Source organism: Chiloscyllium plagiosum, unplaced genomic scaffold (genome assembly GCF_037043375.1).
Source record: "Chiloscyllium plagiosum isolate Xiang-an unplaced genomic scaffold, Cpla_swu_hap1 HiC_scaffold_5, whole genome shotgun sequence".
Lineage (NCBI taxonomy): Eukaryota > Metazoa > Chordata > Chondrichthyes > Orectolobiformes > Hemiscylliidae > Chiloscyllium > Chiloscyllium plagiosum.
This window is the reverse complement of record NW_028270143.1, coordinates 63,962,995-63,987,560: the sequence shown is the minus strand read 5'-3', so window position 1 is coordinate 63,987,560 and position 24,566 is coordinate 63,962,995. Positions and strand designations below refer to the sequence as shown.

Sequence of the window (24,566 nt, the reverse complement as noted above, 5' to 3'; positions counted from 1 at the left end):
GAATGATTGTCATTCCTGTCACACAAAATTTAACTTTGATTTGGACTGTAGGCCTTCTTAGCAAGATGGAAGCAGTTTACATAGCTCTATCGTGAACTTCTTTTGTTCACCGGTGGGATGTTGGCATCACTGACTGGGCCAGCATTTGGTGTCCATTCCAAATTGCTCTTGAGAAGATGGCAGTGATCTGACCTTTACATGATGCTGTCCAATTGCAGTAGGTAGACCCACAATGCTGTTAGGGAGAGACTTCCAGGATTTTTGAGCCAGTGATATTTGTTGCAATGTTAGTCTTTTTACAAGGTTGCTATGCCCTTGCATTTTTTTCCAGAGAAGGGGTAATTGGCCAGGCTCCAACTAGGCTGGGTTTGAAAGGTTTATTGGGTCCCTTTTTGTTTACCCGTAACAGATAATGCCTCTTGCCTAAGGCTTTCATGTCTTAAAAAACCCAGTGTAATCAAAGGGGAGTGGCCAGCTATCGTTGCGATAGAATTTTTGATTCAGTTCAGTAGCAATGGGTGAAGAAAGGCTGCTGGTTCTCTCCCTCCTCCTACCCTTCCAACTGCGTAACCTGTCAGCTTTTTGTATCATTTTTATTCTTTGTGCTATGGGATATATTTTTTTGGGACTATTACAAGTATTTTCGGAACAGTATCATTAAGTCGGGATGGTCTATTGGATTTTGGATAGGATAAGTTACCTGGTATTCTACTTTCTGTTCTTTGTGTTTCATTCCATAATTTTGAACTAAATTCTGTTTGTTTAAAACTAGCAGTCGGATCAGCTAATTCACTGCGGGAATATCCACAATATACTTACCTAAACCAAACAGCAAAGTTACGATCTAGGCTACCTGCTTAAAAATGTTTTGAGGCGTTAGGCCTTGTCCATAACACGCTGAAGGAATAATGATGAACTTCCAAGTCAGGATGGTGACTGGCTTGGGCAGGAACTTGCCGATAGTGGTGTTCTCATGTGTCCGCAGCTCTTATCTTTCAGTGGTCATGAGTTTGGAAGGTGCTATCTAAGGATCTTTGGTAAATTTCTGAAGTGCACCTTGTAAATGGTATGCACTGCTGCAATTGATCATCGATGGTGGAGGGAGTTGATGCTTGTGGATGCAGCACATGCCACGTGGGCTGCTTTGCCCTGGATGGTGTCAAGCTTCTCGAGTGTTGTTGGAGCTGCACTCATTCAGGCAAGTGGGGAGTATTTCATCACATCCTTAACTTGTGCCTTGACCAGTTTTGGGGAGTCAGGAGGTTATACTTGCTATAACAGTCCCAGCCTCTGACCTGCTCTTGTAGCTAATGTACTTATATGGCTAGTCCAGTTCTGTTTCTGGTGAACGATTGTACTCAGGACATTGATAATGGGGGATTCAGTGGTATTAACACCATTGAATGTCATGGGGTGATGGTTAGCTTGTGTCTTATTGAAAATGGTCATTTCCAGGCATTTATGTAGCATGAATCATACTTGCCACTTTTGAGCCTCAATATCTCCCTAAAACTCAATATCACCCAAGTCTTGCTGCATTTTGACATAGACCGCTTCATATCTGAGGAGTCATGAATAATACTGAATGGTTCTCAGGACTACCCTGAAGATGTCCTGCAGAGATGTCCTTGAGCTGACATGACTGACTTCCAACAACCACCACCATCTTCCTTTGTGCTAGGTGTGACTGCAACCAGCAGGGAGTATTTTTCTTCATTCCCATGGATTCCAGTTTTGGTCTAGTTTTCCAGGTTTCTTGATACCATGCTCCATCAAATGCAGCCTCAGTGCTAAGGGTTGTCATTCTCATCTCAACTCTTCTGTTGAAGAACAAGAGGAGGAGCATGAACAACAGTAGAGAAAACAATTGCTTTCTCCTCAACTTCACAGGAGAGCAACGATAAATACAGAACTTGACTTCAGAAGATGTGGTACCATTGTCGGATTGTGGGGAGCATTTAACATTGCATGATGGGAGAAATTGGCCATACTCCTGGGTTACAGATCAATAAGTTAAAAAGACTGTGGCAAAAGATCAGAAATACCATTTTTGACATAGGCTAAATTCTGCAACCTTGGTATAACTTCAGTAATCTTCTTAACGGTTCCTTGTATATTTTGAACTGCAGACTTTAGCCGAAACAAAACATCCGTACACAGAAACAAAATTATGGAATGACTGATGTTTTGAAAAACCAATAAGACAAAGTTCAGTGTTATGGATGGTAAACATTTCATCACAATCTATTACTTCTCAGCAGGATCAAGGATGTCTCAGAGAGGGTTCAGAATGTTCTCACGGGGGAAAGGGACCAGCAAGAGGTCATTGTCCACATTGGAACCAATGACATAGGAAGGGAAAAGGTTGAGATTCTGAAGGGAGATTACAGAGAGTTAGACAGAAATTTGAAAAGGAGGTCCTTGAGAGTAGTAATATCTGGATTATTCCCAGTCCTGCGAGCTAGTCAGGGCAGGAATAGGAGGATAGAGCAGATGAATGCATGACTGAGGAGTTGGTGTATGGGAGAAGGATTCACATTTTTGGATCATTGGAATCTCTTTTGGGTAGAAGTGACCTGTACAAGAAGGATGGATTACACCTAAGTTGGAAAGGGGCTAATATACTGGCAGTGAAATTTGCTAGAGCTGCTCAGAAGGATTTAAACTAGTAGGTTGGCGGGGGGGGGGGGGGGTGGTGGGAGCAGAGACACAGTGAGGAAAGAGATCAATCTGAGATTGGTACAGTTGAGAATAGAAGCGAGTCAAATATTCAGGGCAGGTAGGGCCAAGGTAGGACTAATAAATTAAACTGCATTTATTTCAATGCAAGGGGCTAACAGGAAAGGCAGATGAACTCAGGGCATGGTTAGGAACATGGGGCTGGGATATCGTAGCAATTACAGAAACATGGCTCAGGGATGGGCAGGACTAGCAGCTCAATGTCCCAGGATACAAATGCTACAGGGAGGATAGAAAGGGAGGCAAGAGAGGAGGGGGAGTGGCATTTTTGATAAGGGATAGCATTACAGCTGTACTGAGGGAGGATATTCCCAGAAATACATCCAGGGAAGTTATGTGGGTGGAACTGAGAAATAAGAAAGACATGATCACCTTATGGGATTGCATTATAGACCCCCTAATGGTCAGAGAGAAATTGAGAAACAAACTTGCAAGGAGATCTCAGCTATCTGTAAGAATAATAGTGTGGTTATGGTAGGGGATTTTAACTTTCCAAACATAGACTGGGACTGTCATAGTGTTAGGGGTTGAAATGGAGAGGAATTTGTTAAGTGTGTACAAGAAAATTTTCTGATCCGGTATGTGGATGTACCTACTAGCGAAGGTGCAAAGCTTGACCTACTCTTGGGAAATAAGGCAGGGCAGGTGACTGAGATGTCAGTGGGGGAGCACTTTGGGGCCAGCGACCATAATTCTATTATATTTAAAATAGTGATGGTAAAGGGTAGATCAGATCTAAAAGTTGAAGTGCTGCATTGGAGAAAGGCCAATTTTGACAGTATTAGGCAAGAACTTTCAAAAGGAGAAAGGGAGGACTGCGGATGCTTGAGATCAGAGCTGAAAATGTGTTGCTGGAAAAGCGCAGCAGGTCAGGCAGCATCCAAGGAACAGGAGAAGAAGGGCTTATGCCCGAAACGTCGATTCTCCTGTTCCTTGGATGCTGCCTGACCTGCTGCGCTTTTCCAGCAACACAAGAACTTTCAAAAGCTGCTTGGGGGCAGATGCTCGCAGGTAAAGGGACGGCTGGAAAATGGGAAGCCTTCAGAAGTGAGTTAAAGAGAATCCAGAGAAAGTATATTCCTGCTAGGGTAAAAGGAAAGGCTGGTAGGTATTTGGAATGCTAGATGACTAAAGAAATTGAGGGTTTGGTTAAGAAAGAGAAGAAAGCATATGTAAGGGAAAGACAGGATAGACTGAGTGAATCCTTAGAAGAGTATAAAGGAAGTAGGAGTATACTAAAGGGGGAGATTGGGAGGGCAAAAAGGGGACATGAAATAACTTTGGCAAATAGAATTAAGGAGAATCCAAAGAGTTTTTATAAATACATTAAGGACAGAAGGGCAACTAGGGAAAGAATGGGGCCCCTAAAAGATCAGCAAGGCAGCCTTTGTGTGGAGCCGCAGAAAATGGGAGAGACACTAAATGAGTATTTTGCATCAGTATTTACTGTGGAAAAGGATATGGAAGATACAGACTGTAGGGAAATAGATGGTGACATCTTGCAAAATGTCCAGATTACAGAGGAGGAAGTACTGGATGTCTTAAAACAGGTAAAGGTGGATTAATCCCCAGGACCTGATCAAGTGTACCCTAAAGCTCTGTGGGAAGCTAGAGAAGTGAATGATGGGCCTCTTGCTGAGATATTTATATCATTGTTGTGGTTCTGTTCGCCGAGCTGGGAATTTGTGTTGAGACATTTTGTCCCCTGTCTAGGTGACATCCTCAGTGCTTGGGAGTCTCCTGTGAAGCGCTTCTGTGATGTTTCGTCTAGCATTTATAGTGGTTAAGTGTGTACAAGAAAATTTTCTGATCCGGTATGTGGATGTACCTACTAGCTTCCGGTTGTCAGTTCCAGCTGTCCGCTGCAGTGACCGGTATATTGGGTCCAGGTCGATGTGTTTGTTGAGTGCGATGCCTCTAGGAATTCCCTGGCTGTTCTCTGTTTGGCTTGTCCTATAATAGTAGTGTTGTCCCAGTCAAACTCATGTTGCTTGTCATCTGCATGTGTGGCTACGAAGGATAGCTGGTCGTGTTGTTTCGTGGCTAGTTGGTGTTCATGGATACGGATCATTAGCTGTCTTCCTGTTTGTCCTATGTCGTGTTTTGTGGAGTCCTTGCATAGGATTTTGTATACTATGTTGGTTTTGCTCATGCTGGGTATCGGTTCCTTTGTCCTGCTGAGTTGTTGTCTGAGAGTGGCTGTTGGTTTGTGTGCTGTTATGCGTTCTAGTGGTCATAGTAGTCTGGCTGTCAGTTCAGAAGTGTTCTTGATGTATGGTAACGTGGTTAGTCCTTTGGGTTGTGGCATGTCCTCATTCCGTTGTCTTTCCCTGAGGCATCTGTTGATGAAATTGCGGGGGTATCCGTTTTTGGCCAATACATGGTAGAGGTATTCTTCTTCCTCTTTTTGCAGTTCTGGTGTGCTGCAGTGTATTGTGGCCCTTTTGAACAGTGTCTTGATGCAACTTCTTTTGTGTGTGTTGGGGTGGTTGCTTTCATAGTTCAGGACTTGGTCTGTGTATGTGTATTTATATCATTGATAGTCACAGGTGAGGTGCCAGAAGACTGGAGGTTGGCAAATGTGGTGCCACTGTTTAAGAAGGGTGGTAAGGACAAGCCAGGGAACTATAGACCAGTGAGCCTGACCTTGGTGGTGGGCAATTTGTTGGAGGGAATCCTGAGGGACAGGATATACATGTATTTGGAAAGACAAGGACTGATTAGGGATAGTCAACATGGCTTTGTGCATGAGAAATCATGTCTCACAAACTTGATTGAATTTTTTGAGGAAGTAACAAAGAGGATTGATGAGGAAAAAGCAGTAGATGTGATCTATCTGGACTTCAGTAAGGCGTTCGACAAGCTTCCCCATTGGAGACTGATTAGCAAGGTTAGATCTCATGGAATACAGGGAGAACTCGCCATTTGGATACAGAACTGGCTCAAAGGTAGAAGACAGAGGGTGGTGGTGGAGGATTGTTTTTCAGACTGGAGGCCTGTGACCCATGGAATACCACAAGGATCGGTGTTGGGTTCTCTACTTTTTGTCATTTACATAAATTATTTGGATGCGAGCATAAGAGGTATAGTTAGTAAGTTTGCAGATGACACCAAAATTGGAGATGTAGTGGACAGTGAAGAAGGTTACCTCAGATTACAACAGGATCTTGACCAGATGGGCCGAGAAGTGGCAGATGGAGTTTCATTCAGATGAATGCAAGGTTCTGCACTTTGGGAAAGCAAATCTTAGCAGGACTTATACACTTAATGGTAAGGTCCTAGGGAGTGTTGTTGAACAAAGAGACCTTGGAGTACAGGTTCATAGCTCCTTGAAAGTGGAGTCGCAGGTAGATAGGATAGTCAAGAGGGCGTTTGGTATGCTATCCTTTATTGGTCAGAGTATTGAGTATAGGAGTTGGGAGGTCATGTTGCGGCTGTACAGGACATTGGTTAGGCCACTGTTGGAATATTGCGTGCAATTCTGGTCTCCTTCCTATTGGAAAGATGTTGTGAAATTTGAAAGGGTTCAGAAAAGATTTACAAGGATCTTGCCAGGTTTTGAGGATTTGAGGTATAGGGAGAGGTTGAATAGTCTGGGGCTGTTTTCCCTGGAGTGTTGGAGGCTAAGCGGTGACCTTATAGAGTTTTACAAAATTATGAGGGGCATGGACAGGGTAAATAGGCAAAGTCTTTTCCCTGGGGTTGGGGTGTCCAGAACTAGAGGGCATAGGTTTAGGGTGAGAGGGGAAAGATATAAAAGAAACCTAAGGGGCAACGTTTTCACGCAGTGGGTGGTACGTGTATGGAATGAGCTGCCAGAGGAAGTGGTGTAGGCTGGTACAATGGCAACATTTAAGAGGCATTTGAATGGGTACATGAATAGGAAGGGTTTGGAGGGACATGGGCCAGGTGCTGACAGGTAAGACTAGATTGGATTGGGATATCTGGTTGTCATGGATGAGTTGGATCGAAGGGTCTGTTTCCATGCTGTACATCTCTATGACTGTATGACTCATATTTTAAAGTATATAAATGATATCCTTTATAGAGTGCAAACTTTGGCTGAGAAATTGAGAACATCTTGTATCTCTCCCTCTCTCAAGTTTTAGCCAAAACTGCTGCAGTGTTCTCAATAAAAGCTGATTATTGTCGGTTCAAACTGATTTTTTTGAGTATTGTTGATTTCTTTTGCTCTCCCAGATCCCTGCAAATTAAAATCGGATTCAACACCATAGCACAGCATTCCAGCTCAAGAGCATTTTTGGCAGATGACAGAGTATCTGCACCTCAGAATCTCATAGTGTTTTGGAAGATGGTTGCTGATATCTGCAGCCTCTGTGAATAAGACCTTCTTCCCGACTCACAATATGCACACACATTTCCCTTGTTCGGGAAGATCTTCAGAACCTTGAATTTCTTCACCTGTGGATTTGTTGATCACACTTGCCTATTTTGCAATCTGTGAAGTGCATCTCTGAGATCATCAATGAGATTCACCAATCCACCCAAGTTCACTTTGGACCTTGAGCACAGTCCTCACCTCCATACCCCTTTTTTCCATCTTGCTTCTCATTCCCAGTTAGCCTAGAGTAGGAAAGCAATCTGCTGCACTTCAGTGAGATATGGAAAAACCAAAAGGAGATTTTCCTTTTTCTTGTTTATAATTGTACAGCAAATTAGTGAGGGTCAACATGCATCTCAGTGGCTATTCTTGTCTAATGTATAGTGCAGGTGACTCCCTTTCGCTGATAATGGATTCTCTGTGAAACTGCTTGAGACATCTTGATGCTCATGTTAGAGATAGACTCCTATGACCTCTCTCCAAATATATTTCATATTTCTTCAAAGGCAGACAGAAGCTAACATATTTATTGATACTGCTCCAGAAATGGCCTCTTCACCAATGATTCCTAAAGCTTAGCATTTGTATGCAGTTCAACAGAGCTTTAAGGATTCTGAACCCTCGAACAAAGATTCTCTAATATTGACTTCATCTGAAGTGACTGCTGCTGCCCTCTGATGTAAGGTTCACTCAGATCACAACCCAATTTCCCACTGTGGAGATTCCACTGAGGCCTGCATACCAAAGCTGGTGCACTGTGAACGTGAGCTGTGTGAAGTACTTCCCAGAGTGGACAGCCTTCTGTGAGGTCACACTGGCTTCCTCCCATTCTGAATTCTGTGTGACACTTGAAGGACCTGTGCCAGATCAAAGATATTAATTAGAACTGACAAGGCGAGTATGTCAAAAGTTATCATTGTACAGTTCATCCTATTTCAGTAATTGGTGACATCAAGTCAGCATCAATGATTATTGTGTGCCATAGCTAACTCTGACGCCAAGTATCTGGGAGATGCCCATTTCTCCATTTTGAATGATCATGCGCTCCATCTGTGTGCTGAACTCCAGTGCCTCCTCTGACAGAAGTCAGGGGGGTGATGATTGAATTGCCAACCCAGGCTCTGCCTCTCCTTGTTGTCTGTGCTCTCTTCTGTAAGGCAGGACGGAGATATGCATGAGAAGTGCAATATAATAAGAGAATGAAATGACAACATTTGTGAAGGGTTACAGTGAGTGTGGTTTTGAGATGGCAGTGAAGCAAAGCTGAAAGTGATTGTTCAGATAGGATATGAGGAAATTCTCAAGAGGAGAATGCATGGAGCTATGATTGGCGTTAGTTTGTGGAGTCCCATGGAAGAAATAGCTGTGAAAATCACATTGAGTGTGTTGGTAATTTAATGTGACATGCCTTAATGAGATCTTTCAGTCCTGTATCCGAGAGCAATAGTCCACACCACTGTTTGTCACCTCCTCTACAACTTCTCGCACTTTCCCTCAAAGTAGCTGGCTACTTCCATTTGTAAAGAAGGATATTCCTCAGCAGGCCCCTTCCGTTCTTCAGTATTACTTCAAGTGTGCCTCCAAAAATCAGGGTTACAACTTGCCTTCATCGAAAAGCCATCATTACAGATTCTGTCTGTATCCTGATAATTGCAGAATAGATCCATTTTGACCCATGCTGTTATCTCTTGAAATAGTGAATTTTCAACCATTCGGAGTAGGTCATATTCATGGCTACCTGCTGAATCTATTTGGGAAGCCCAGAACAACAACTTTATTGCTATGACTGAACTAATTATGAATAGCATGTGGCACTATTCTTCTAGCCTCCTCGAGTGTGAATGGGTTGAAAGGTTAAATTTCTACCTCATGCTCAGTCCACTGTACCAGTCGATACTTTTTGTTATAATTTTTATACGATATCCCTCAGCCCTTGTAAATAATATTACAGGTTTTATGAATATTAAATTAATTAAACTAAATCCGGTAGATTTGCTTTGCAATAATTTAAAGAATTTGGATCTGCAGTATTTCCTCTATCAGTGTCTAATGCTTTGATGTTAATAAGTATGCTGAAGGCTATACATAGGTACTGTCCCTGAGTGATTACAATATGACATGCACAAATGGGAATGATTCAACTGAGCTGCCAAATGACTATGAGAAATTATCTAACCATGCTTTTTTGGCCATAAGACGTGTTGTGACAATCACTATTGTTGTCTTTGACTGTTTGGAATAAGTAGTTTATGCAGTTATATGATCTGCAAAACAGAACACATGAACCTTATAAGTGGAAGCCCTTTCATAATTATGATTGGACCCTCATTGTTTGAGCTTGAATTGAAGGAGAGAGAAAAATAAACAACATATTTATAGCTTCCCTATGTTTCTGACCTTTATGAGTGGTTATGCATATTTAATTGTGTTTAGGAAATAGGCTACAGAAGTTTGAAAAAACAAACAGCTGTGGATGGTGGAAATCCAAAAAATAAAACAGAAATTTCTGGAGCAACTCAGCAGGTCAGACAGGATTTGTGGAGAGAAAGCAGAATTAACACTTTAGTTCCAGTAACCCTTGGTCAGAACAAGCTTTAAGCTTCAGAAGCTGCCTAAGTTATTAATAGTGACTCAAAATATTTTCTGAAAATTATTTCCACCTTTTGTTTTCAAAACTAACTCAATGTAGTTGAAAAAATCATTTTGAACAATAATTTCACTTTATTAAAGCACTTTGTTTGGAATATATATTCTTTTCATGGTAGTTCCATTAATTATAAAATTAATATTCCATAGAATGATCTTGGAAGTTGGAGGTTTGATAAATAAACACACTGCAAAAGTTTCAATAACACATTTTTTGTTCTTTTTAGAATAACCTGTTTCTTCTTTAATATTGACCTAACTGCACAGAAGCCAGTATCCCCTCAACAAGTCACCCCTTATTTACATGTGCAGAATATGTGGGCTCTGACCAGCCAGGTGCTCCAGTTTCCTTCCACAATCCAAAGATGTTCAGGTTAGGTCAATTGGCATGCTAAATTACCCATAGTGTTCAGTGATGTGGAGGTTAGGTATATTAGTCTGGGGTAAATGTAGGGGAATGAATCTTGGGTGGGTTACTCTTCGGAGGGTCGGTGTTGACTTATTGGGCTGAAGGGCCTGTTTCCACACTGTACGGAATCTATATCTATATCTCAGTGCCTAGAATCAGGAGACTCTCTAAATCTTCTGTTTTTTTTTTCAATTAACCCCCCCACACTATCGCCTAACTGCGGTAGTGCTTATTTTATCCCCAGCACCCATGGTGTGTGTGTGCAGGTGGGAGACACAGTGAAAGACACAAAGTGCACAAATCCTTATTCAATTTCCACCACCAGGAAGATAGGAAAACACCCGGGTGGCCAGTGACAAACACTGCCCTTCACATCAAAGGGCAGTGCTGTGTGATCAAAACAGTGAAAGGGAGGGTAGGGACTAAATCAAAATAGAGTTGGAGGGAAATCTTCTGTTTATATCTGTCAGCCAGGGCTCCCTGATTGGCCCAGGTTAACAGCCCCAGTCAAGGATTGCATAGTCAATGAGACCCACCTGGCCCTCATTCCAATTACAAAAATATCCTTCTCGTAAATGAACATGTATCAAGTTTTTTGTGAATTTCTATTTTTAATGTTGTATTGAAATGTTATAGTTTGTTATCCCTTCCTTGGTAAAGTCAGTTGTAATTTCTGACTGTCATCTAAATAGCTTTTGGGACCCCCAGGGATTTAAATTGTCAGTCACTTTAGCTAAGCTAGTAATTAAACCAAGTTTGTTTCAGCTTCTAATACAGTTTCCAAACATTTATGTAGAAAGTATTAAGTTATGTTATGGACACATTTTCAAATACCTTCTGCTAGTTCCACAGTTGTAACTGCATTATGGTTAAGTTATAGCTTCCTTCAAACAAATAATATTGCCCTCTTCTGAGCCCTTATTTTGTGATTTTCCGCTTTGTAAAAATATATAAATGGAAGGTGGGGGACCAGCATTCTGGCAGGTAGGTTTGCCACTGCAACACAGCTGCGTTAAAATAGATAGCAGGGGGGAGGGGACAAACTGGAAGTTTAAGAAGGAAGTTAAAGGGAAAGTTAGAACAAGAGAAGTCAAGAAAGACAACGGAATCAATGGAACAGAAAACTCAAAAAAGGATCATGCCGCAAGGTCAAGTAAAATAGGGATTGATAGGAAGGGTGAGGGGAGTAACAAATTAAAAATATTATATATGAATGCACGAAGCATTAGAAATAAGGTGGATGAGCTTGAGGCTCATTTGGAAATTGGCAGTTACAATATTGTGAGGATAACTGAGACGTGGCTTCAAGTGGACAGGACCTGGGAAATGAATATTCAAGGCTATACATGTTATCGTAAGGACAGACTGACTGGCAGAGGGGGTGGGGTGGCCCTGTTGGTAAGGAATGATATTCAGTCCCTTGTGTGGGGGGACCTAGAATCAGGGGATGTAGAGTTAGTATGGATAGAGCTGAGAAATTCTAAGGGGAGAAAGACCGTAATGGGAGTTATGTACAGGCCCCCAAATAGTAGCCTGGATGTAGTGTGTAAGTTGAATAAGGAGCTGAAATTGGCCTGTTGCAAAGATATTACTACAGTTGTTATAGGGGACTTGAACATGCAGGTAGACTGGGAGAATCAGGATGGTATTGGACCGCAAGAAAGGGAATTTGTGGAGTGCCTCCGAGATGGATTCTTAGAACAGCTTGTGCTGAAGCCTACCAGGGAGAAAGCAATTCTGGATCTGGTATTGTGCAACGAACCGGATTTGATCAGGGACCTCGAAGTAAAGGAGCCATTAGGAGGTAGTGACCATAATACAGTAAGCTTTAATCTGCAGTTTGAAAGGGAGAGGGTAGAATCGGAAGTGACAATATTTCAGTTGAATAAGGGGAACTATGGAGCTATGAGGGAGGAGCTGGCCAAAGTTCAATGGTGTAATAACCTCGCAGGGATGGCAGTGGAACAACAATGGCAGGTATTTCTAGGTATAATGCAGAAGATGCAGGATCAGTTCATTCCAAAAAAGAAGAAAGATCCTAAGGGGAGGCAGGGATGGCCGTGGCTGACGAGAGAAGTTAAAGACCATATTAAAACAAAAGGGAAAAAGTATAACATAGCAAAGATGAGTAGGAAATCTGAGGACTAGGAAGCTTTTAAAGAACAACAGAGGATTACTAAAAAGGAAATACAGAAAGAAAATATAAGATACGAAGGTGGGCGGCACGGTGGCACAGTGGTTAGCACTGCTGCCTCACAGCGCCAGAGACCCGGGTTCAATTCCCGCCTCAGGCGACTGACTGTGTGGAGTTTGCACGTTCTCCCCGTGTCTGCGTTGGTTTCCTCCGGGTGCTCGGGTTTCCTCCCACAGTCCAAAGATGTGCAGGTCAGGTGAATTGGCCATGCTAAATTGCCCGTAGTGTTAGGTAAGGGTTAAATGTAGGGGTATGGGTGGGTTGCGCTTCGGCGGGGCAGTGTGGACTTGTTGGGCCGAAGGGCCTGTTTCCACACTGTAAGTAATCTAATCTAATCTAATCTAATCTAAACTGGCCAAAAATATAAAGGAGGATAGTAAAGGCTTTTTTCAGTATGTGAAAAGAAAAAAATGGTTAAGATTAAAATTGGGCCCTTGAAGACAGTAACGGGTGAATTTATTACGGGGAACAAAGAAATGGCAGAAGAGTTGAATTGGTACTTTAGATCTGTCTTCACTGGGGAAGTCACGAGCAATCGCCCAGATGTAATAGTGGCTGAAGGACCTGAACTGAAGGGAATTTATATTAGGCAGGAAATGGTGTTGGAGAGACTGTTAGGTCTGAAGGCTGATAAGTCCACTGGACCTGATGGTCTACATTCCAGGGTACTGAAGGAGGCGGCTCTAGAAATTGTGGATGCATTGGTGATCATTTTCCAATGTTCTATAGATTCAGGATCAGTTCCTGCGGATTGGAGGGTGGCTAATGTTGTCCCACTTTTTAAGAAAGGAGGTAGAGAGAAAACAGAGAATTATAGACCAGTTAGTCTGACCTCAGCGGTGGGAAAAATGCTGGAGTCAATTATAAAGGATGAAATTACGACACATCTGGATAGCAGTAACAGGATAGGTCAGAGTCAGCATGGATTTATGAAAGGGAAATCATGCTTGACTAATCTTCTGGAATATTTTGAGGATGTAACTCTGAAGATGGACAAGGGAGATCCAGTGGATGTAGTATACCTGGACTTTCAGAAAACCTTTGATAAACTCACACATAGGAGGTTAGTGAGCAAAATTAGGGTGCATGATGTTAGGGCCAAAATACTGACTTGGATTGAAAATTGGTTGGCTGACAGGAAACAAAGAGTAGTGATAAACGGCTCTTTCGGAATGGCAGGCAGTGACCAGTGGTGTGCCGCAGGGATCAGTGCTGGGATCGCAGCCTTTTACAATGTACATTAATGATATAGATGAAGGTATTAAAAGTAATATTAGCAAATTTGCTGATGACACAGAGCTGGGTGGCAGGGTGAAATGTGAGGAGGATGTTAAGAGAATACAGGGTGACCTGGACAGGCTAGGTGAGTGCACGGATGGATGGCAGATGCAGTTTAATGTGGTTAAATGTGTGATTATCCACTTTGGTGGCAAGAACAGGAAGGCAGATTACTACCTAAATAGAGTCAAGTTAGGTAAAGGGGCAGTACAACGAGATTTAGGTGCTCTTGTACAAGAGTCAATGAAAGCAAGCATGCAGGTACAGCAGGCAGTGAAGAAAGCTAATAGCATGCTGGCCTTCATAACAAGAGGAATTGAGTATAAAAGCAAAGGGGTTCTTCTGCAGCTGTACAGGGCCCTGGTGAGACCACACCTGGAATATTGTGTGCAGTTTTGGTCTCCAAATTTGAGAAAAGACATTCTGGCTATTGAGGGAGTGCAGCGTAGGTTCACGAGGTCAATTCCTGGAATGGCGGGACTAACTTACGCTGGAAGATTGGAGCGACTGGGCTTATATATCCTTGAGTTTAGAAGGCTGAGAGGGGATCTGATTGAGATGTATAAGATTATTGAAGGATTGGACACTCTGGAGGCAGGAAGCATGCTTCTGCTGATGGGTGAGTCCCGAACCAGAGGACACAGTTTAAGAATAAGGAGTAGGCCACTTAGAACAGAGTTGAGGGGAAACGTCTTCACCCAGAGAGTGGTGGGTGTGTGGAATGCTCTGCCCCAGAAGGCTGTGGAGGCCAAGTCTCTGGATACTTTCAAGAAAGAGTTGGATCTTATGGATAGTGGAACCAAGGGTTATGGGGATAAGGCAGGAACAGGATACTGATTGTGGATGTATCAGCCATGATCATAATGAATGGTGGTGCTGTCTCAAAGGGCAGAATGGCCTACTCCTGAACCTATTGTCTATTTGATGGTTGTAATTGTTTGCATTTACTACGTTTTTTCTCTTTTTATTGGTAACATCCGAATTTTACTGTTACTTGTCAACTTAAAATATGATTTGTAAAATTAAAGAGAGATGGATACATTAAGTGATAGAAAGGTGGAAAAATGGATGAAACTCTGAAGATTGTGGTCCTCGTAGGAAACGCCACTGGATCATATGAAATAGTAATGACTCCATAATCCCATTTTGTAGTCTTTGGAGGTTTAAAATTACACAGGTAGAATAGTAAAGTTGGTTATGATTTAATTTGGGAATTATAACAAATATAGAAAAAAATAATTGCCACCTTATTTTCTTAGATTAAGTTGGAGCACGAGACAAAATTAAAAGCAAGTATGGTTATCTAAAAAGCAAATGAACAAATCTATAAACAATTTGAAAATAGATCAGCAAATTTGAAATTGTACCCTAATTAATTGTATTGTTAAAAACAAACTGGTGGCAGTGTTATTTTCAAGAATTCTGTTTTTTTTTTCCTCTGATAGCATTGAGACTACCAGTGAAGTGGCAGTTAATGCAGTTGCAGTCAACAGATTTAATGTAATATTGACAATCCTTTCTCTCAATAATGCACATTTATAGAATGTAATAAAGGCCTTTAACTTTTCAAGTACTGAATCCAATTATAAATGCTTCGGAGGAAACCAATTGAGTTTTATTATTAATCTGACAGTTAATGTAAAAGACCATTTGGCTGTAATGACTTCCAATCGTGTTTTTGGGGTCTGCTTTTTATCAGTAAACTGGAATGCACTGTCTAAAAGTGTGGTGGAAGCAGATTCAATAATAACTTTCCAAAGATGGTGAGTTAATACTTGAAATTGAAACATATGAAGGGCTATGAGGAAAGTGACGGAGAATTTTCCCAACTGAACATCACCTCAAAGGAGCTGGTACAGGCATAATGAGGCAAATGGCCACTCTGTGCTGTATCCTTTTAAGATTTTATGTTTAACGATTGCAAATCTATACAAAGTTGAAAAGAATAAGGAAATTACTTTCAATTAGTTTTTTTAAAAATCTATGCAAATCTATACCTTCCCTCCCTTTTCCTCTCTCCACTTTTCCCATTTTCCCATTTCCCTCCTTCCCTTCACTCTTTGCTCCCACCTGTCCCTTCACCCACATCTACTCCTTCATCACCCACTTCCCTTCTTTTCCTCTGCTCGTGCCGAATTGCCACCTCTACCTTTGTGATCCCGCAGTAGAGGAGAGGTAAGGAAGTATGAATAATTTTGATAATGTGATAAACTATTGGCCTAGCCCTAAAATCATTTTCTTTTGAGGAAAGTAGTCAACAATGTTTTTTGCTAATGTTTCATAGGTTTATTATGTCACTCAATGAGCACATACTTGAAGCTCCTAATTATTCTGTTTCGTTTTGTCTGACCTCAAAATTTCAATTAAAATCGACTCCATTATAACTCCACTGACTCAACAAGGTTTAGTTTTAAAAATGGGGCCTCACCTTTGATAGTTCAGAGAGCCAAAGTGTGTTGAGGTTCATAAAAAGTGTAACTAGAGGCTGAATGCTTTATTCTTGCTTGATTCTTGTTACTTTGTCAACTGTATCATTACATAAACTTGATTCAGTTTACAGGTCTTTTAGGAACAAGCTACTTGCAGAGAACATTATTGTTATTTTCTTGTTGGATTTCAGGTTTTGGGCTCAATGATGGTCAGTGGCACACAGTACAATTTCATGCCAAAGAAAATTCTGCAATTCTCACTATTGATGGTGATGATGCCTCTGCCGTACGGACAAATAGTTCAATGCAAATCAAAACTGGAGATCAATATTTTTTTGGAGGTACAGTGAAACATATTTGGTACTCGTTTATAAACAAATTAGTTAAAATGAAATTTCCTTAATTTAATCACATGACATGGTTACTAGCAGCATATTTGGTACATTTTCCTTTTGAACAAAAGGGAAGGTTATTAACATATAGTAAGTTAATTTAAAATCTCATTACAGGTAATACAGAACTTTTTTTTGTACATGTTGTGTTGGAAAGTGCTGTAACACAGAGTTGTAGAGTGTCAGGGCTTTCTCTTGATTATCTAAGTGGCAAGGTCCACATCACAGCTAACATACCAGATGGAGGTCAGATATTTTCCCTATCAGATAGAAATGGGCTATACTCACTCAAGGTCTTCCAAAGGACATTCATGACTGAATGACAATGTGACATTGGAGGTTTCCTACAAGCTGGTTAAATACAGTATTGCTGAAATTGTTTGGAGGCTTAAGGGCAAAAACAGATGGTGTACAAAGAAATTTGACAAGAAAATGGTATGTACAATTGGCAATCATTGACTGAGTTCTCTGATATCTGGGGAAGTGGGCAGGGGAAACTAGTGGACCAACATTTAATGAGGGAACACATTGAAATGGAAGCCTGATGTGTTTGTTCAATTGTTGATGTTTCTTGGAGGTAATTGTTCTGCTGGGTGTATACCATACTTACTAACAATAGGCAAGCAATTGAGCCTAGAAAGGAGCTAATTAAATAATGTATTTTCAGGAGATTTCTAAGATTTTTCCAGGGATAGAATTGAAAACAATGTATAGAATCAGAGGCAAGAGGTATGGTTAGTAAGTTTGCAGATGACACCAAAGAAGGTTACCTCAGATTACAATGGGACCTTGGTCAGATAGTCAAATGAGCTGAGAATTCACAGATGGAGTTTAATTTAGATAAATGCAAGATGCTGCATTTTGGAAAAGCGAATCAGAGCAGGACTTCTACACTTCATGGTAAGGTTTTGTGAATGTGGGTGAACAAAAAGTCCTTGGAGTGCATGTTCATCGTTCCATGAAAATGGAGCCACAGGTAGACAGAGTAGTGTAGAGGGTGTTTGGTATGCTTGCATTTATTGGTCAATGCACTGAGTATAGGAATTGAAAGTTGCTGCAGTACAGATCATTGGTTAGGCCACTTTTGGAATACAGCATGTAATTCTGGTCTCCTTGCAGTAGGAAGGATGTTGTGAAACTTGCAAAGATTCAGAAAAGATTTACAAAAATATTGCCAGGGTTGGAAGGTTTGAACTACAAGGAGAGTCTGAATAGACTGGGGCTGTTTTCCCTGGAGTGTTGGAGGCTGAGGGGTGATGTTATAGAGGTTTATAAAATCATGAGGGGCATGGATAGGGTAAATAGACTAGGTCTTTCCCCCAAGGTGGGAGAGTCCAAAACTAGAGAGCATTGTTTTAAGGTGAGAGGAGAAAGGTTTAAAGAGGACTTAAGGAGCAACTTTTTCACGCAAAAAATGGTACATGTATAGAACGAGCTGCCAGAGGAGGTGGTGTAGGCTGGTATAATGGCAACATTTAAAAGGCATTTAAATGGGCACAAGAATAGGGAGAGTTTAGAGGGATATGAGCCAAATGCTGACAAATTGGACTAGATTAATTTGGGATATCTGGTTGACTTGGATGAGTTGGAATGTTTTACATCTCTATAACTCTATGACTGTGCAGTAGATCAGTTTTGGCTGGAGTTGGCAGTCATGGTGAGCAACAGTGAGTCAGTGCAGGGAGATTGAAAGTCAATGAAATGTGAGAATGACCAGCTGGAGGCTGGACAAACATGATGTGCATCTCTGAGACGTAATGATTGATGGTTGATTCAAGGCACATAGCAGACATGCAGTGTAAATGGAAACCTTAAGCAATGAGCACTGCAAATTAATATCGGTCGAATGCTTTCTGGTTTTGAGACCACCAGTGAGAAGTAGAATGAGTGAGAAAGGCACAACCCCGCAGAGCACAGTTTCCACCTGCAGAGAGGCAGGAGGTTAGAAGGGAAGGTGGACGAGGACAGTTCAAAGGGAAATCCTTGCATTTGGAAGACACTACACTGTCCCTCAATACGGCATCACTAAAATGCATTATCTGGTCCACGAGTACCCTCCTCTGCCTCACCCTTAATCACTTTTCTTTTCACTCTTCCCATTTCTTCCAAATCCATGGGCACTCAGATGGGCCCCATATATGCCTGCCTTTTTGTCAGCTACATTGAACAGTCCCTCTTCAGTACGTACACAGACACTGTGATCCAACTCTGCCGCCATTACATCAATGACTGCATCGGTGCAGCCTCCTGCACCCAGGCTGAACTGGAACGGTTCATCGACTTAGCCCACAAATTCTATCCCGCCCTTAAATTCATTTGGTCCATCGCGGACAGCTCCCTTCCCTTTCTTGACTGATCCATTTCCATCTCTGGCGACAGCTTCCAGACTGACATTTATGACAAACCTACAGACTCCCATAACTACTTGGACTACACCTTCTCCCACCCAGTATCCTACAAGAACTCCATCCCATTCTCCCAATTCCTCCACCTCCGCTGCATCTGCTTGGACGGGAAGACATTCCACTTCTAAGCTTCCCAGATGTCTATCTATTTTGGACAACGTGCTTTTCCCCCTCTGTCATCCAAACAGCCCTCCAGTTCACCTCCTCCATTGCTCTAAATACTGCACACACCCCCCCCCAATGCAATAAAGACAGGGTCCCCCTTGTCCTCACCCACCATCCCAGTCTCTGCACCCAACACATCATCCTTAAACACTCCATTTAGACCCCACCACCAAGAAGATTTTCCCTACTCCACCCCCCTCTGTCCTCTGAAAGGACTATTTCCTTCACCAATCCTTGGTTCATGCCACGCTCCCCACTACCACCACCACCACCAACCTCCAGGTACCTATCCCTGTGACTGTAAAAGATGCAAAACCTGCCATTACACCACCACCACCACCCCACCCCCAACCCCAACCCCAACCGGGTCCCCAAACAGTTCTTCCGGGTGAGACAGGGGTTTACCTGCCTTTCCTCCAACCTACTTTACTGTATCTGGTGCTCACAATATGGTCTTCTCAACACTGGGGAGACCAAATGTCAACTCAGGACATGTTTTGCCAAGCATCACAGTTGGGCCTGCAGAAGCCAACCTGACTTCCCAGTCATTGTCTATTTTCATTCCCCTTCCCACTCCCTTTCTGACATGACCACCCTTGGCCTCCTCCAGTGCCACAGCCAATCAGATGGCAAATTGGAGGAACAATACCTCAGGGCCTACCTGGACAACCTACAGCCCAGAGCACTCAACACTGAGTTTTTCAATTTCAAATAACCTCCCTTCCCATCCCCTGACTCCCTTCCGGAGCCCCTCCCTCTCCCTTCCATTCCTCTTCCAGCTACCAACTGGATTCATTCCTCACATCGACCAACCAGGTCATATCCTCAATCTATGTTCATCCATTTCCAGCTGACCACCTCACCCACCCCATCCTCAAGCCTCCTTTATCTGCAGCTCCCCTGACACTTACCCCCAGTCCTGAAGAGGGGTTATACCTGAAATGTCAACTTCTCCACCTCCTGATGCTGCCTGGCTTGCTGTGTTCTTCCAGCCTTCTTCTTGTCTACTTTAGATTCCAGTATCTTCAGCTTTTTTTTGTCTCTTATCTGGTCATTATCATAATGTTGGCAGAGGACAAATTTTAATGTGTGATGCCAACACCACCAAAGCAGGAGTAGAAATAGAGCAAGCTTGCTGACAGATCTCCACTTTGTACAGAGCACAGTGTTACTAAAGACCCCACCTAGAGAGGTGGTCATGGATTTAGGTGTAGAATCTGAGGCCTATGAAAAATGATGAGCACCCATTTATTTTGAAGCTCATAATTGTGTTAAATTATATGTCTCAGCATCATTTCACAGTTCATCTGGAGACATCAGTGGGATTTCTCAGTCCACAACCCATTGCTATATCAAGCTAAACTAGGATTCTATGTTCAAGAAGACCAACCAATAAGTGGGAGTCGTCTGGCTTCTTAAAATGAGTTTCAGCTTGCATGAATAAATTTGGGAGAGTTCTGCAATAGCCGTCAGCAATGGTTTCACATATTATTGCTGTTGCTGTGCTCTACACAACCTGGCATTACAGAGGGGTGAAAACTTCCGAAAGTGTAAGGTCTTTTCTGAGGATAATGAAGATATTTGAAGAGACTACAAACCAGGCAGGCAATGAGGGATTGCAGTTGAGACGCAATGACATTTCAGCCAGGAAGACTTTCAAATTACCCACGTGTTTCTCTGAAGACTTCCTTAAATGTGCACGTAAATAACTCAGTCTTCTTGTTCACGTCCTCAAGTTATCCTGTTTTTGCAAGGCATTTGTGCCTCTTTAGATGATATATGGCTAAAGCATGTCTAACACTGATTTTACATTGATTTCCTGGACATTTCCATTTCATTTATTTCAAGAATATTTCAGTTGTTAATGGTCCAATAGGGCAGAAATAAGGACAGGAGAAATCTTATGGCGTTACATATCCCCTTTCATTTGACACTTTCAGCCAACATTGTTACAGAATAAAATCAGTGTTACCCACATGAAACGAGATGGGTTTAAGAGTTTACTTAAGTTGTTCCTACATTGTGTTGAGGCAAATTGCTTGTCATTGAATTACATTGTTTTCAATGACCATGGTAGTAGTCTTATTGTTCGAGCCGAGAGGGTCCCAGCTTGGAGGGCCTCCGTGAAAGATTATTCTGGGTAATCCAAAATGAAGGATAGGAAATATTTCTGGCTGTAACAGCTGCTCCTTTTTTGAGGTATTTTAGGTGTTGGAGGTGATTTCCTCGAATTCCAGCAGCAGTAATCACTGTTTTATATGCTGTTGCATTGTTTTAGAACTTTGGAAAAAAAAATCAAAACAACAGCAGTTTTAAAAGGGAGAAGAGCAGACAAAGGCAGCACATGGTGAGGTCAGTGCAGGAGAGAGAGAAAGAAAGAAACTGACACTGTCTTTGCTACTTGAATTCATGTATCGCTGGATATCGGAGTGCGTCTGGGAAAATTAGCAAAGAGAAATTCACAACTGATCTTGGAGGAACTGTTGGGCGAAGTTCACAGGGCAGAAACAGATAAGTTAATTGTTTGAAGTGGACTACAGAAAGTCTGCAGTAGTGAGTAGAGTGGGTTCTTTCTTGATTATATGTTTTTAGAGATATGTCTCTTGATTAAACTAAAAATATAAGACATAACTATTAATTTAACCTGGGGCATTGTTTGTAGAGGAATAAGACGGTGATATTTTCTGGGTCTGTAGATTGTGAAGGAGCAAAAATGGCCTTTAGTAGACTGATATGTGCTTCTTGTCAGATGTGGGAGTTTAAAGAGAGTTTAAGGGTTACTGCGGATTATATCTGCAATAAATGCTGTTGGTTGTGAATCTTATCAGGTCGAATGGATTGATTGGAGAGACAGTTAGAAGCAATGAGGAATTTGCAACAGAAATAGTATGTGATGGATGGCAGTTAAAGGAAGGGGGGGAAAGTCTCAGATACAGTCACATAGATGGGTTAACTCCAGGAAAGGTAGGAGAGGTAGGCACCTAGTGCAGGAGTCTTCTGTGGATATACCCATTTCAAACAAGTATGCTGTTTTGAAAAATGTAGGGGGTGATGGATTCTCAGGGGAACGAAGCACGAACAGCCAAGTTTCTGGTATTGAGACTGGCTCTAATGCAATGAGTGGTATGTCGGGTTCCAAGATATCAATTGTGTTAGGGGATTCTCTAGTCCGAGGTACAGACAGACGTTTCTGTGGCCAGCAGCAAAAGAACAGAATAGTGTGTTGTTTCCCTGGTGCCAGGATCAAGAATGTCTCAGAGAGGGTGCAGAATGTTCTCATGGGTGAGAGGGGCCAGCAAGAGGTCATTGTACACATTGGATCCAGTGACATAGGAAGGGAAAAGGTTGAGATTATGAACGGAGATTACACAGAGTTAGGCAGAAATTTAAAAAGGAGGTCCTCGACAGTAGTAATATCTGGATTACACCCGGTGCTACGAACTAATGAGGGCAGGAATAGGAGGATAGAGCAGATGAATGCATGGCTGAGGAGCTGGTGTATGGGAAAAGGATTCAGGTTTTTGGATCATTGGAATCTCTTTTGGGGTAGAAGTGCCTGTACAAGAAGGACAGATTGCACCTAAATTGGAAGGGGACTAATATACTGGCAGGGAAATTTGCTGGAGCTCCTCAGGAGGATTTAAACTAGTTAGGTGGGACCCAGGGAGATAATGAGGAAAGAGGTCAATCTGAAATTGGTACAGTTCAGAACAGAAGTGAGTCAAACAGTCAGGGCAGGCAGGGACAAGGTAGGACTAATAAATTAAACTGCATTTATTTCAATGCAAGGGGTCTAACAGGGAAGGTCGATGAACTCAGGGCATGGTTAGGAACATGGGGCTGGGATATCATAGCAATTACAGAAACATGGCTCAGGGATGGGCAGGACTGGCAGCTTCATGTTCCAGGATACAAATGCTACAGGAAGGATAGAAAAGGAGGCAAGAGGAGGGGGAGTGGCGTTTTTGATAAGGGAAAGCATTACAGCTGTGCTGAGGGAGGATATTCCTGGAAATACATCCAGGAAAGTTATTTGGGTGGAACTGAGAAATAAGAAAGAGATGATCACCTTATTGGGATTGTATTGTAGACCCCCTAATAGTCAGAGGGAAATTGAGAAACAAACTTGTAAGGAGATCTCAGCTATCTGTAAGAATAATAGGGTGGTTATGGTAGGGGATTTTAACTTTCCAAACATAGACTGGGACAGCCATAGTGTTAAGGGTTTAGATGGAGAGGAATTTGTTAAGTGTGTACAAGAAAATTTTCTGATTCAGTATGTGGATGTACCTACTAGAGAAGGTGCAAAACTTGACCTACTCTTGGGAAATAAGGCAGGGCAGGTGACAGGGTTCAGTGGGGGAGCACTTTGGGACCAGCGACCACAATTCCATTATTAAAAATAGTGATGGAAAAGGATAGATCAGATCTAAAAGTTGAAGTTCTAAATTGGAGAAAGGCTAATTTTGACAGTATTAGGCAAGAACGTTCGAAAGCTAATTGGGGGCAGATATTCTCAGGTAAATGGATGGCTGGAAAATGAGAAGCCTTGAGAAATTAGATAACGAGAATCCAGAGAAAGTATATTCCTGTTAGGGTGAAAGGAAAGGCTGGTAGGTATAGGGAATGCTGGATGACTAAAGAAATTGAGGGTTTGTTTAAGAAAAAGAAGGAAGCTTATGTAAGGTATAGAAAGGATAGACCGAGTGAATCCTCAGAAGAGTATAAAGGCAGTAGGAGTATACTTAAGAAGGAAATCAGGAGGGAAAAAAGGGGACATGAGATAGCTTTGACAAATAGAATTAAGGAGAATCCAAAGGGTTTTTACAAATACATTAAAGACAGAAGGGTAACAAGGGGGCGAATAGGGCCCTTCAAAGATCAGCAAGGCGGACTTTGTATGGAGCCACAGAAAATGGGGAAGATACTAAATGAGTATTTTGCATCAGTATTTACTGTGGAAAAGGATATGGAAGATATAGACTGTCGGGAAATAGATGGTGACACCTTGCAAAATGTCCAGATTACAGAGAAGGAAGTGCTGGACGTCTTTGAACGCATAAAGGTGGATAAATCTCCAGGACCTGATCAGGTGTATCCTAGAACTCTGTGGGAAGCCATAGAAGTGATTGCTGGGCCACTTGCTGGGATATTTGTATCATCGATAGTCACAGGTGAAGTGCTGGAAGACTGCAGGTTGGCTAACATGGTGCCACTGTTTAAGAAAGGTGGTAAGGACAAGCCAGGAAACTATAGACCAGTGAGCTTGATGTCAGTGGAGAGCAAGTTGTTGGAGGGAATCCTGAGGGACAGGATGCACATGTATTTGGAAAGCCAAGGACTGATTAGGGATAGTCAACATGGCTTTGTGCGTGGGAAATCATGCCTCACAAACTTGATTGAGTTTTTTGAAGAAGTAACAAAAAGGAATGATGAGGGCAGAGCAGTAGATGTGATTTATGTGGACTTCAGTAAGGCATTCGATAAGCTTCCCCATGGGAGACTGATTAGCAAGGTTAGATACAGGGACAACTAGCCATTTGGATACAGAACTGGCTCAAAGGTAG

At 42.1% G+C, this 24,566-nt stretch overlaps 1 protein-coding gene across 1 annotated transcript in view; it reads left to right on the top strand.

Annotated features, from left to right (window-relative positions):
* The window catches only part of LOC122550254 (contactin-associated protein-like 2), a 2,045,475-nt gene that overhangs the window by 933,556 nt on the left and 1,087,353 nt on the right, over positions 1-24,566 (top strand). Inside the window, exon 9 of the mRNA XM_087987230.1 lies at positions 16,229-16,378. Within this exon, the coding sequence (XP_087843356.1) occupies positions 16,229-16,378 (150 nt within the window). The remainder of the gene's footprint in view (positions 1-16,228; positions 16,379-24,566) is intronic.